Source organism: Oncorhynchus kisutch, linkage group LG14 (genome assembly GCF_002021735.2).
Source record: "Oncorhynchus kisutch isolate 150728-3 linkage group LG14, Okis_V2, whole genome shotgun sequence".
Lineage (NCBI taxonomy): Eukaryota > Metazoa > Chordata > Actinopteri > Salmoniformes > Salmonidae > Oncorhynchus > Oncorhynchus kisutch.
In genome coordinates this window covers 57,624,508-57,639,415 of record NC_034187.2, presented here as the reverse complement: position 1 = coordinate 57,639,415, position 14,908 = coordinate 57,624,508, and the positions used below count along the sequence as shown (strand labels likewise).

The 14,908-nt window shown below is 46.7% G+C and overlaps 1 protein-coding gene across 1 annotated transcript in view; it reads right to left on the bottom strand.

Moving 5' to 3' along the window:
- Window positions 1–210: 210 nt before the first annotated feature.
- Window positions 211–14,908, bottom strand: part of LOC109875855 (pleckstrin homology domain-containing family O member 1-A-like) — a 31,086-nt gene continuing 16,388 nt past the window's right edge. The window contains exons 3-6 of the mRNA XM_020468284.2: window positions 14,372–14,512; window positions 5,899–6,003; window positions 5,142–5,243; window positions 211–4,991 (exon numbers count right to left, since the gene is read on the bottom strand). Of these exons, the coding sequence (XP_020323873.1) occupies window positions 3,693–4,991; window positions 5,142–5,243; window positions 5,899–6,003; window positions 14,372–14,512 (1,647 nt within the window). The 3' untranslated portion in view covers window positions 211–3,692. The remainder of the gene's footprint in view (window positions 4,992–5,141; window positions 5,244–5,898; window positions 6,004–14,371; window positions 14,513–14,908) is intronic.

The window sequence follows — 14,908 nt, the reverse complement described above, 5'->3', positions numbered from 1 at the left end:
GAACATGCAGTATCACTCCTCTAATACAAAATGGATGGGGGGTAAAATGAATTTCCACAGCAGTAAAGATGGAGCCGTGAGTCACATTCGTAATAATGTATTATTAAATTTGAATACTTAATTCAGTCCTAATGGGTAAAATGATACAAATGAAATTCTGCACCGAAGGCACTCAAACCGGTAGTTAAATGTGATGAAAGACAAAGGGAATTCAGTGTAAATAATTTATTTCACTTATACTTACATTAGTCATTTCACAATTACTGTTAATACAATCTATTTATGCAGATTGCTTGAGACATGTTAACGCCTTTTCACTTCTTTCTGGCAGAGTTGCTGTACGCTGGTCTATGGCTTAGCTCAGATTACAAAGCAGTGGTGGATATCTCTTTCGTTATCAACATTAGGCCTACTATATTGCATGTTGTCATGTGCACCAAGGGCATATAATTGCTGCTGAAAGGACACATACATACACATAATTAAATAAACCAATAAACCGCAATCATACGTGACTGATTTTAACTGTATGTAAGGTGAGCCTGGTGTAATGGAGTGATGTTTGTCCTGTCCTAGATACACTGTGCATTTGAATTTCAACTCAGTGACCTATGAATCATGTTTTGGCAGTCAGCCAATGACATGGCGGGAAAGGCTAACCATGTGACCTAACAAGGACATGATACTGAGAACATTGATTTCCACCCTTTTGGTATGAAATAGTGCAGTGTGACCAACCCATCTTCATATCTCCAAGTTTAACATCTTTGTGCCCTGAAAATGTTTCAGAAGCTTTCATTATCCCCTCTCTCATAAAATAATTGATCCTCATGTAATAATTAATGAAAGCCTCTGAAATGTGAGATTACCCTGTGCACCTTTTTGGAAGAGACAGAAGAACTGTTGAAATCATCTGCCCACTTAATTCGAATTGCAGCGAACGCTACAGAGACTCAACATGACGCCTGCAATTATAATCCCATAATAGCATTTCTCCTCAGAAGCTGATCAGAGTTAACGAGCACTTTCTCTTGCTCTCTGCCACCGAATCACTCACATGCAGGCTTTTGTAGATCATAGAACTTCAATTAACCAAAACAATAGAGGCATTCTGAGTACAAGCAGAAGACCATGTTACATGACCAGAATAATAAAAGTACATTTAATAGAGCGAAGTAGTTAGCTACTTTAATATCCTTGCAATCAATCAAAGTGGCCTTGTGGTCCGTGAGTTTCAGCTATACGTTTTGGGAATCCAATTGGTGACATTAATCAGTTTGATTGCATGATGTAAACAGACATCTTGAGTCTGTCCCTGGAATATTATTGCTCAGTTTAGGACAGAGAAGGGATGAGGAAACAGCTCATTATCTGACACGCTCACAGTAAGAGAAAGATCGCCTTTGTATTCGGTCTCTGAGAAGACCAACAACTACAGTACTAGGTTTCTGACACCAAGAGACTGGGGAAATTCTTGATGTTTGAAGGTCATTGGACTTGACTGCAAGTTGTCAACAACTGAAGCTAACCGAAAGAGAGCAATCCCAGGCAGCTTCTCCACATAGGAATTTCGCAAGGAAATAATGCTCCCTAGACACTGTTTCCGCTCAAACACATTCTCATTCCATTCGTCCATTATAAAAAAAGCATTTAATGTTTATGTTTACAGTACAAAGTATTTTCCAATGAAACCTAATCCACCTCTGGCGGATAATACATGTAAATACACGAGCAGCATTACTTTCCCTGGTGGTGTCAGTGTTACAGAGGCACGGAAACTCTGCTCTTAGCCCTGTTAATGCCTCTCAGTCTGTCACCCACTCATCCACGAACCAGGATTGAGCCATGGTCTGCTCCTACAACCCAGAAGACCATCCCTCCATTCACAGTGGACCACAGAGCCATTGACAAAGGGAACAAAAATGAGTGCACAGAAAATATATTATGGGTTTAAGGTCCATCCAACCTATTCAAATCAGAAAGCAAACGGCAGTGATAATGAAATTATTATTTCACTACTTGCTCAACTTGATTTGACTAGTATACAGTACACTGCATTCAGAAACTATTCAGACCCCTCCACTTTTTCCAAATTTTATTACGTTACAACCTTATTCTAAAATTGATTCAATTTTTTTCCTCGTCAAGCTACACACAATACCCCATAATGACAAAGCAAAAACAGGTTTTTATTTTTTAAATAAAAAAAATAAAAAAATAAAAAAATCCCATTTAGTATCCAGACCCTTTATTCAGTACTTTGTTGAAGCACCTTCGGCAGTGATTACAGCCATGAGTCTTCTTTGGTATGACGTGACAAGCTTGGCACACCTGTATTTGGGGAGTTTCTCCCATTCTTCTCAGCAGATCCTCTCAAGCTTTGTCAGGTTGGATAGGGAGCATCGCAGTACAGCAATTTTCAGGTCTCTCCAGATATTTGTTAGATCGGGTTCAAGTCCGGGCTCTGGCCGGGCCACTCAAGGACATTCAGAGTCTTGTCCTGAAGCCACTCCTGCGTTGTCTTGGCTGTGTGCTTAGGGTCATTGTCCTGTTGGAAGGTGAACCTTCGCCCCAGTCTGAGTTCCTGAGCACTCTGGAGCAGGTTTTCATCAAGGATCTCTCTGTACTTAGCTCCATTCATCTTTCCCTCGATCCTGACTAGTCTCCCAATCCCTGCCGCTAAAAAACATCCCCCAGCATGATGCTGCCACCACCATGCTTCACAGTATGGATGGTGTTGGCCAGGTGATGAGCGGTGCCTGATGTGACGCTTGGCATTGGGGCCAAAGTGTTCAATCTTGGTTTCATCCGACCAGAGAATCTTGTTTCTCACGGTCTGAGAGTCCTTTAGGTGCCTGTTGGCAAACTCCAAGCGTGCTGTCATGTGCCTTTTACTGATGAATGGCTTCCGTCTGGACACACCATAAAGGCCTGATTGGTGGAGTGCTACAGATATGGTTATTCTTCTGGAAGGTTCTCCCATCTCCACCGAGAAACTGGAGCTCTGTCAAAGTGACCAGCGGGTTCTTGGTCACCTCCCTGACCAAGGCCCTTCTCCTTCGATTGCTCCGTTTGGCCGGGCGGACAGCTCTAGGAAGAGTCTTGGTGGTTCCAAACTTCTATTTAAGAATGATGGAGGCCACTGTGTTCTTTGGGACATTCAATGCTGCAGACATTTTTTGTTACCCTTCCCCAGATCTGTGCCTCGACACAATCCTGCTCCTTGACCGCATGGCTTGGTTTTTGCTCTGACATGCACTGTCAACTGTGGGACCTCATATAGACAGGTGTGTGCCTATCCAAATCATGTCCAATCAATTGAATTGACCACAGGTGGACACCAATCAAGTTGTAGAAACAAGGATGATCAACGGAAACAGGATGCACCTGAGCTCAATTTCGAGTCTCATAGCAAAAGGTCTAAATACTTATGTAAAGAATACATTTGAACAATTCTCATTATTTTAGAATAAGGCTGTAACGTAACAAAATGTGGAAAAAGTGAAGGGGTCTGAATACTTTCTGAATGCAAGGATCAAGATAGGAAAGTGCAAAGGGAGCAATACAGCCTAAAAGCTTTGTACTTCAACACTGGCATGTTATGACAACAAAATGTGACAAAAAATGTATTTACTCCATACCCCAAGTGCTCTTTTATTTTCTCTACGTTTGGAGACAACCCAGCGTGCTTTTCAGCTGTGGTGGCGACAGAGGCATGCGTCCTCCAGCCTATAGTCCGGTGGTGGTGTTGGGGGACTGTCTATAGTCTTCTTTTCAGAGCGGCGGTTTAGTGACTGCGTCTGCAGCTCCTTCACCTCCTCCAGCACCTCCTTAGCCTGACGCCAGGAGGAGACGGCCTCCTGCAGAAGTCGCTCCGCCTCCGCCCGTCTACTCTCCAAATCACAGTCACTGAGAAGTGAGTGTGCACTCTTACTATGGAGTGAGTCATTACCCTTCAGACAGGGCGAGTCAGCACCTTTCAGGGAAGGTGAGCCGATACTCTTCAGACTTGGGGAGTTCTTACCAATTATATTTGGCGAGTCCTTACCCCTCAGAATAGTATCCTTGATGCGAGGCGAGTCAGAACCCTTCAGACTTGATGAGTCAAAACTTTTTGAAAAGGGTGAACCAATGTTCTTGAGACGTGGGGAGTCAGAACCCTTCAGACTTGGCGAGTCTGTTTCCTTGAAACTGGAAGAATCCGAACCCTTCATACAGGGCGAGTCAGTAACCCTGAGACGGGGAGAGTTGTTACCCCTCAAATTAGGAGAGTCAGCCCTCTTTGAATGGGGCGAGTCTGTACCTTTTGAGCGGGACTTCTTGCCCTTCGTACGAGGTGAGTCTTTCCCCCTCAAACGAGGCGAGTCTTTCACCCTCAAACGAGGGGAGTCACTACTCTTACTGCGAGGTGAACCTGAGGCCCTGGAGTGAGGAGACTCAGAGGCTCTTAAATGGTACAAACGGGGTGAGTCAATGCCCTTTAGATAGGGTGAGTCTAAGCCTTTTGCACGTTGCAGTTCCTCCAATCGCATTTCTTCCAGCAGCTCCTGAGCCCTCTGCATTTTCTGGGCAATAAGACTCTGCAGTGGTCCGACAGGCTGGACAGGTTCACCTATGGGGTGAGGGTGAAGGACACCCCTGACTGGCCGCAAGGAAAGGACCTCATCCATGGAGGCGCAGCGGCTCCTACCTTGGGCACTGAACCTCTTCCCTGGTGGAGGGGTACGGGATTGAGCCTCAAGATGGTGCACCCGGTCCCAGGAGAGCTCGCTCCCGCAAGGCAGGCTGCCCGTCTTGGGTACCTTTAGGTCCTTTGTGGTGACACAGAGTTTGGAGACGTCTGTGCCAGAACGCTGACGACATGTGGTCCATTTGTCTAGGTCAACCCTGAAGTTATTTTCCCAGAAGCCTTCTTCCTCATCTTCTGGGGTGGAGTCATCTTCCTCGTGGACAAGGTCAAGGGTCAACATTCCATCTGATGAGGTGGATGCCTAGGGGGAGCACAAGAGAGTTTAGCATTCAACGGAACAGACCAGGATAATCCTTACAATACAAACAGTATAATTCCTTGTTTCCCTTCCAAAAATATAATATTGACTTGGAACTGAATTGTCAATGTTAGCCAAGGTAGCAACACCCACCACAGCCAAGAGATGTCCCCGGGTGGGCAAGCGCCGTGCATGGGGAATCTTGGCACGATCACGTGTAGGGTGCACCAGGACACTGTCCTCTTCAATTGTAACCTAAGGAGACAATCAGAAAGAGACCGAGTCATTTTTTGACAGTCAGCAAAACAGAAATGTATATTTGTGGAGGGAGAGTTATGGGAATGTAATGTACAGAACATGATGTACATTAGAGTAGAGTACATTGTAGGGCGTTGACAGAGGATTCTTACTATCAGGGCGGCAGACATGATGCAGAGTTCATTCTCACTTCTTGACGAACTCTAGCTACGGAAGATGGATTTTCACCCCATAGTGTGTGATGGGGAGTGAGCCACTGTTTGATCGTGAGGCACTGGGAAAACATGTGGGCGTCGGCAGGGACGGAGCATTAACAAGGACTCTGTTCCCGATGGAGATGGATGAGTCAGCGAGATATAAACACTTTGATCTCTCATCCACGCCTGGGGAGATTGAATTGACGTGTTTCCCGTATTAATAGATGTAGGCTGTGATTTTGTCCAAATTCACCAATTTTACAGTGTGCTTAGTAACTGCAAGGTTAAATTTTTTTAGGGCTGGCTGTGGAGGCATTTGGAGGTTTCATTCATAAATGTTGCACGCGAGACACGCTAATGAGAGAGAAAAATAAGAAAAGCTTTAGAAAGCTGGGGAGAAGTGAGAGCTAGCGAAATAGAGACAGGGAAGGGGAGGAGAAGAGTGACTGACCTACCTCATCGAAAATGCGATTCTTGGCTTTGATGATGGCTGTATTGAGGGCATTGACCCACGACTCCTTCTCCTCGGGGCTAACAGCCAAAAACACAAGATTGGGAACCTGAAGACAAAAAGGAAAGAATCAATTGATTGGTTGAAAGAAGATGAGAAAGTTTAGGCTACTCCACCCCTCCTTCTTAAGAGTGCACTTGCACACTCCCATCATGGATTTGAAAGGAATAAATTGGTGTAAGCATTGTTTAGAGGGATTTGTGAGAGATGGGCACAGAAAGCTTAATTTTTTGCACTAACTCTCTTGCACTGACTCTATGCACACATACTGGACTCTACCCATACACTCACACATACTTACACTGATACCCCAACACACACATACACACATACGTGCACACTTGCATACTCACACTTACCACATACACTCATTGGTCAGTTTATTAGGCACATCCATCTAGTACCGGGTCGGACGGTCCCAGCCAGCCTGAATTCTTCAGGGCATGGAAACGTTGCTCAATTGGTATCAAGTGACCTAACGTGTACCAGGAAAACATTCCCCATACCATTACACCACCGCCGACCGCCTGTACCGTTGACACCAGGCACGATGAGGCCATGGACTCATGCTGCTTACGCCAAATCCTGACTCTGCCATCAGCATGACGCAACAGGAACTGGGATTCGTCAGACCAGGCAATGTTTTTTTACTCCTCAATTGTCCAGTGTTGGTGATCGCGCAGCCAGGTCACCTGTGATACAAGTCAGTATTCAACGTATATTCGTATCTGAGGACGTCAGGAGACAACGTGGAAACCGGCCACTAGGGGAAACAGTGAGGGTTGTCATCTTCAAGTAGGTTTCGGTTTTGCTGGGCATTGTGGATGGGGATGGCAGATGGGTGTAGGCACCTACCTCTGATTTCCAAGGTTGCAAGTTTGAAAGTTGCTTTTGATAATTTTGTTTTAAGCTTATCCCAAACCTTAACCCTTACCGTAACCATTCGGAGTTAATGCCAAACCTTAAGAATTTGGAGGTAATGCCTGAACTTAACCCTAAACTTGCAAATTCAGAGTTAATGCCTAAACTTACCCTTAAACACTTCGAAATTTGACGTTTGGAACAACTTTGAAATTTGATGTTTGAGAAACATGAATGTCCAATTCTGATGTGAGACTGTGAGAGCTGGTAGAATTGCGTGCCCACTGGAGCAGCTTCTTCTTGTTTTTAGCAGATTGGATTATTAAATTAATAAATATTGTAAGACACCAACCATCTGCCTCCTGTGTCTGCATCTGGGTCTCGCCTTGTGCCTTGATAGTACGAACTGGCCATGAGAGACCCAGCAGACTTGGACCAGCTCCGCCATGCTGTCTCCCTGCAGGGAGCCACCATTGGGAGACATGAGGAGTTGGTACAGGGCCTTTTGGAAGGGCTCAGTTCCTTGACGGAATGCCATGAACATGGGTTAAAGGCTATTATGGAGAAAATCAGGGAGTTAGCTCAGACTGTCTGCCACCTCTGAAAAACCTCAATCACCCAGGAATCTTTCCCTATCTGTGAGTTTGTACAGCTTATCCTGACTCCCCATGAACCCCGCTTACCTCCTCCAGGGTGATATTCGGGGAATCCTGGTACCTGCCGGGGTTTCCTTTCTCAGTGCTCGCTTATTTTTGAGCTACGGCCATCTTCGTTTTCTTCAGACCGATCAAAGATAGCGTGTATAATTACGCTAATGTCGGGAAAGGGTGCTCTCCTGGGCTTACAGCAGTTTGGGAACAACAATCTGCCATTTGCGGTCATTTGCAAGAATTCATGGCAGAGGTGAGAAAAGTTTTTGAGTCTCCGGTATCTGGAAGAAAGGCGTCCAGCAAACTGCTTGACTTACATCAAAACTCCCGTAGTTTGGCAGACTACGCGATGGACTTTTGCACGTCTTTTTGATACTTTTCTGCACGGATTATCTGAGGAGGTAAAGGATGAGCTAGCTGCTCGGGAACTGCCAGTGGACCTCGACTCTCTTATCGCCTTAAACACAAAAATGGATGGAAGCCTAAGGGAATGCAATAATGAGAGTGCTGTCTGTACTGTGGAGGGCAGGACATTTTATTGCTACCTGCTCTATTAGGAAACCCTTGTCTCTAGTGGGTACCAGTACTATGGTGAGTCAGACTGGGAGTTCCCTAATACCCATCACCCGCACACCCCTTTTTGCTCTTGTTCTGAGTTCTCATTGACACTGGGGCTGATGAATGTCTTATGGATTGCACGATAGGCTGCGTGGGAAACCCAAGCTCCGAAGCTATCTCTGTGCCTTGGATGCTAGGGCACTGGACGGCCTCTCTATAGGGGAAGTCACCCATAGTACTGTGCCCGTTCAATTATGGGTTTCTGGTAACCACAGTGAGACTATACAGTTCCTCCTCATTGCATCTCCCCATGTTCCAGTTGTTTTGGGATTTTCCTGGCTCCAAAAGCACAATCCTGTGATTGACTGGACCACAAGCTCCATCCTGGGTTGGAGCCCATTTTGCCATTCCCACTGCCTTCAAGCAGCACAGCCTTCCCCTAGTCGTCTTCCTCAGGAGGTTAGCAAGACTGTTATCCCGACGGAATACCATGACCTCCTGGAAGTGTTTAGCAAGGAACGTGCCCCTGCCCAGTCCTTATGATTGTGCCCTTGATCTTCTCCCTGGCACTACAACACCTTAGGGTCGGTTGAACTCTCTGTCCCGACCAGAGACCATTGCTGTGGAGGAGTATATAGAAGAGTCTCTGGCCGTCCCTCCGTCTTCATCTCCTGCCGAAGCAGGGTTTTCCTTTGTGGAGAAGGACAAGACCCTGCGCCCATGCATTGACTACCGAGGACTTTACGATATCACTGTCAAAAATCGTTATCCCCTACCTCTCCTTGGCATTTGAATCTCTCCAGGGGGCTACCATGTTTTTCAAGTTGGACCTTTGGAATGTCTACCACCTGGTTCGGATACGCGAGGGGGATGAATGGAAGACAGCCTTCAACACAGCCAGTGGATAATATGAGAAGCAGGTCATGCCATTTGGACTCACAAACACCCCCGCTGTCTTCCAGGCTTTGGTCAATGATGTGCTTCGGGACATGCTAAACTGGTTTGTGTTAGTCTACCTGGACAACATCCAGTTTTTCCCCCGATCTGCCCAAGAACATGTACTCCACGTCAGACAGGTCCTACAGCGCCTCCTGGAGAACTGTTCGTGAATGCCGAGAAGTGTGAGTTCCACCGCTCTTCTATCACCTTTCTGGGATATGTCATGGCTGAGGGAAATGTTCAGATGGATTCTGGAAAGGTGAAAGCAGTGGTGGATTGGCCTCAACCAACGTCCAGGGTGCAGCTGCAACGGTTTCTTGGTTGTACAAACTTTTATTGCAGTTTCATTCGGGATTACAGCACCCTGGCGGCCCACCTCTCGGCACTCACCTCCCCCAAGGTACCGTTCAAATGGTCGCCAGCTGTCGACAAAGCCTTTGTGGACCTGAAGCATCGGTTCACAACAGCACCCATCCGCATCCATCCGGACCCCTTGTGTCAATTTGTGGTTTGCCTGTTTGGCCCTGTCCGGGGGTATCGTCGGGTGGGGCCACAGTGTCTCCCGACCCCTCCTGTCTCAGCCTCCAGTATTTATGCTGCAGTAGTTTATGTGTCGGGGGACTAGGGTCAGCCTGTTATCTGGAGTATTTCATCTGTCTTATCCGGTGTCCTGTGTGAATTTAAGTATGCTACCTCTAATTCTCTCTTTCTTTCTCACTTTTTCTCTTTCATTCTTTCTCTCTCTCAGAGGACCTGAGCCCTAGGACCATGCCTCAGGACCTCCTGGCCTGATGACTCTTTGCTGTACCCAGTCCACCTGGCCGTGCTGCTGCTCCAGTTTCAACTGTTCTGCTTGCGGCTATGGAACCCTGACCTGTTCACCGGACGTGCTACCTGTCCCAGACCTGCTGTTTTCAACTCTCTAGAGAAAGCAGGAGTGGTAGAGATACTCTGAATGATCGGCTATGAAAAGCCAACTGACATTTACTCCCGAGGTGCTGACTTGTTGCACCCTCGACAACCACTGTGATTATTATTATTTGACCCTGCTGGTCATCTATGAACATTTTAACATCTTGGCCATGTTCTGTTATAATCTCCACCTGGCACAGCTAGAAGAGGACTGGCCACCCCTCATAGCCTGGTTCCTCTCTAGCTTTCTTCCAAGGTTCTGGCCTTTCTAGGGAGTTTTTCCTGGCCACCGTGCTTCTACACCTGCATTGCTTGCTGTTTGGGGTTTTAGGCTGGGTTTCTGTATAGGAATTTGTGACATCAGCTGATGTAAGAAGGGCTTTATAATTATAAATACATTTGATTTGATCCCTGTGCTTTCTTGTCCCATCGTCTCAGTCCTGCTGAGAGGAACTACGATGTTGGCAACCGAGAACTCCTGGCGGTGAAAATGTCGTTGGAGGAGTGGAGGCACTGGCTGGGAGGGTTATGGCACGGAGGAGAGGTGCTGGGTCCCTGCTAAAGACATCTTGGACCCGGCCCTCATCGCCGATTTCCACTACCGACACCCTTGTCAGCCAGTTATGCGCCCAGGTAGGACGCCAGGTGGCGGCACTGTCACGCCCTGATCTGTTTCACCTGTTCCTGTGATTGTCTCTACCCCCTCCAAGTGTCACTTATTTTCCCCAGTGTATTTATCACTGTGTTTCCTGTCTCTCTGTGCCAGTTCGTCTTGTATGTTAGTCAAGTCAACCAGCATGTTTTTCCCATTCTCCTTTTGCTATTCTCTTTTTGATAGTCTTCCCGGTTTTGATCCCTGCCTGACTCTGGACTACTTTCACGCCTGCCTGATCATCCTGCGTCCCCTGGCCTTGATTCTGCATGCCCTTCAGTACCTTTTGGACTCCGAACTGGTTTTGACCCTTTTGCTGGTCCACGACCATTCTCTTGCCCCACCCTTTTGGATTAATAAATATTGTAAGACTCCAACCATCTGCCTCCTGTGTCTGCATGTGGATCTCGCCTTGTATCATGATACTGATAGGAGTGGAACCCGATGTGGTTGTCTGCGGCAATAGCCCATCTGTGACAAGGACAGACGAGTTGTGCGTTCCGAGATGCCGTTCTGCACCCCACTGCCCCATTGTTTGCGACCCTCCTGTTAGCTTGCACAATTCTTGCCATTCTCTTTCGACTTCTCATCAACAAGAGTTTTTGTTTGTTGCACCATTCTCGGTAAACCCTAGACACTGTCGTCCATGACAAGCCTAGGAGGCCAGCCAGTTCTGAGATAGTGGAACCGGTGCATGTGACTCCATTTTTGTTAACGGGGTGATGTACCTAATAAACTGCCAACTGAGTGTACGCTGCTGCTACTGTCTATTATTCTGTTGCCTAGTCACTTTACCCTTACCTACATGTACATAGCTACCTCAATTACATCGTACCCCTGCACCTCGACTTGGTACTGGTACTCCCTGTATATAGCCATGTTATTTTGACTTGCCCTGCCTACACCCGCCCCTCTGGAAACCTCTTTGTTAAGGTTTATGTTTGTGTCGTGCTTATGTTTGCAATACTGACAACAAAGTTTGTATATGTGGATAATGTATTTTGTGTAAAACCTATAAATAGTGGCAGGGTCTATAGGAAATCCCGGACTACAAGAAGAAAACCAGCCACGTCACGGACACCGACGTCACGCTTCCAGACAAACTAAACACCTCTTTGAGGATAATACAGTGCCACCGTCTAACAAGAACTGTGCACCCTCCTACCCCCCGACCCACTCTCCTTCTCCGTGGCCGACGTGAGTAAAACATTTAAACATGTTAACCCTCACAAGGCTGCTGGCCCAGATGGCATCCCTAGCCGCGTCCTCAGAGCATGCGCAGACCAGATGGCTGGTATGTTTACGGACATATTCAATCGCTTCCTATCCCAGTCTGCTGTCCCCACATGCTTCAAGATGGCCACCATTGTTCCTGTACCCAAGAAGGCAAAGATAACTGAACTAAATGACTACCGCCCAGTAGCACTCATTTCTGTCATCATGAAGTGCTTTGGGAGACTAGTCAAGGATCATATCACCTCCACCTTACCGGCCACCCTAGACCCACTTCAGTTTGCATACCGCCCTAACAGGTTTCAGACGACGCAATCGCCATCACACTGCCCTATCCCATCTGGACAAGAGGAATACCTATGCCAGAATGCTGTTCATTGTCTACAGCTCAGCATTCAACACCATAGTACCCTCCAAGCTCATCATCAAGCTGGAGGCCCTGGGTCTCAGCCCCACCCTGTAATTGGGTCCTGGACTTTCTGACGGGGCGCCCCCAGGTGGTGAAGGTAGGAAACAACATCTCCACCTCGCTGACCCTCAAAACTGGGACCCCACTAGGGTGCGGGTTCAGGAGGTTGAAGAAATGTGGCTTGTCACCCAAAACCCTGACAAAGTTTTACAGATCCATATTTGAGAGTATCCTGTCGGGCTGTATCACAGCCTGGTACGGCAACTGCTCCACCCTCAACTGCAAGGCTGTCCAGAGGGTGGTGAGGTCTGCACAACGCATCACCGGGGGCAAACTACCTGCCCTCCATGACACCTATAGCACCAGATGTCACAGGAAGGCAAAAAGGATAATCAAAGACAACAACCACCTGAGCCACTGCCTGTTCACACCGCTATCATCCAGAAGGCAAGGTCAGTACAGGTGCATCAAAGCTGGGACAGAGAGACAGAAGCTTTTCTTCAGTCTCAAGGCCATCATACTGCTAAACAGCAACCACTAACAGAGAGGTTGCTGCCTACATGGAGACCCAATCACTGGGCACTTTAATAAATGGATCACTAGTCACTTTTAAACAGTGCCACTTTAAATAATGCCACTTTAATAATGTTTACATATCTTATATTACTCATTTCATATGTACATACTGTATTTTATACCATTCACTGCACCTTGCCTATGCCGCTCAGCCATTGCTCATCCATATATTTATATGTACATATTCTCATTTACCCTTTAGATTTGTGTGTATTAGGTAGTTGTTGTGGAATTGTTAGATCACGTGTTAGATATTACTGCACTGTCGGAACCAGAAGCACAAGCATTTCACTACACTCGCATTAACATCTGCTAACCATGTGTATGTGACCAATACAATTTGATTTGATGTAGCCAACTACCCCCTGAAAAAGAAGATGAAATCCTGCTTACGCTTACTGATGCATGGAATGCATGGAATGCAATAGTTTGAACAGTTTTGTGTACAACATGAAGTTTGTAGGCTACACCATTGACCAGACAAAGGCGATCAAGGAGGGGGACCAGCAGTGAAGCAGTCAGCACAGCAGCTACGTAGGTACCGGAGTGTGCACAGCAGCTACGTAGGTACCGGAGTGTGCACAGCAGCTACATAGATAACGGAGTGTGCACAGCAGCTACGTAGGTAACGGAGTGTGCACAGCAGCTACGTAGGTAACGGAGTGTGCACAGCAGCTACGTAGGTACCGGAGTGTGCACAGCAGCTACGTAGGTACCGGAGTGTGCACAGCAGCTACGTAGGTACCGGAGTGTGCACAGCAGCTACGTAGGTACCGGAGTGTGCACAGCAGCTACGTAGGTACCGGAGTGTGCACAGCAGCTACGTAGGTACCGGAGTGTGCACAGCAGCTACGTAGGTACCGGAGTGTGCACAGCAGCTACGTAGGTACCGGAGTGTGCACAGCAGAAAACAAGGTCTGAGGTTAACACAGGCTTAGGAGATCTTATACATTTTGTTCTATGAGATAATATCAGTCCGTTAACATGACCTCTATGAATTATGAAGCCTTTATTAAATGCTTCAAGATCTCCTAAGCCTGTGTTTACCACAGACCTTATTTTCGGAGTTTATCCAAAAACGCCATTCATTTTCCCATAGGCTTTGTCCAATGAACCGTGGCGGAATTAGTGCCTAGAAAAAGACTCCATTACTATTTATCTCTATTGGGATACAAAAACTCAGTATCCGTAGCCACTCAATTATCTTTAACTCTGCTTTGTTGGGAAAGGACTTGTAAGTAAGTATTTCACTGTAAGTCTACACCTGTTGTATATGATTTGAGCTTGTACTTTATGTCTCATACTCTCTCTTTATAGAGAACCACAAACTATGTCTGATGATAAGCTTGTACTTTATGTCTCATACTCTCTCTTTATAGAGAACCACAAACTATGTCTGATGATAAGCGTGTACTTTGTCTCATACTCTCTCTTTATAGAAAACCACAAACTATGTCTGACGATAAGCTTGCCTCAAGTTTCAGTTTTTAACAAAAGAAAACTTCAAATGCATTTTCAGCTAAAATCAACACCTGCAGTAAGGACTTCCCACTGAGGCCTACACACCCCAGGCCCTGCTGAGCCTCCCTGCCTGACTCCTTCACTCTCCCTGGGAAGAAGGACTCACTATATTCCCAGGCTGCTTGCAGCGGAGCAGGGTGAACCTGCTGTGGTTCTTCTTACTGCGGCTCTTGGCCTTGCGCAGCTCCTCAGAGCGTTCGTAGTCAGCCAGGTCAAACAACTCCTGGACTTTCCTCTCATCCTTCACCTGGAAACACACAGAGAAAACAGGAGGTAGTTACAACTCAGGTCTGTACATATGTGCAAGATGGCACTGGAAAATGAGCTTTGTCAATTCGTTTTGAACCTTAAACCATCTGTCTACCACAAAAATAGACCTATGCACGTGTGCACACACACACACACACACACACACACACACACACACACACACACACACACACACACACACACACACACACACACACACACACACACACACACACACACACACACACACACACACACACACACACACACACACAGAGAGAGAGAGAACAACCTACTGTGCATTACAGCAGGACATCTTGAGTTTAACCCAAGGGAAAATACTAATTACCACTCTCTGCTATCCAGCAGCTTTCGACAGCACAGAGACACACCA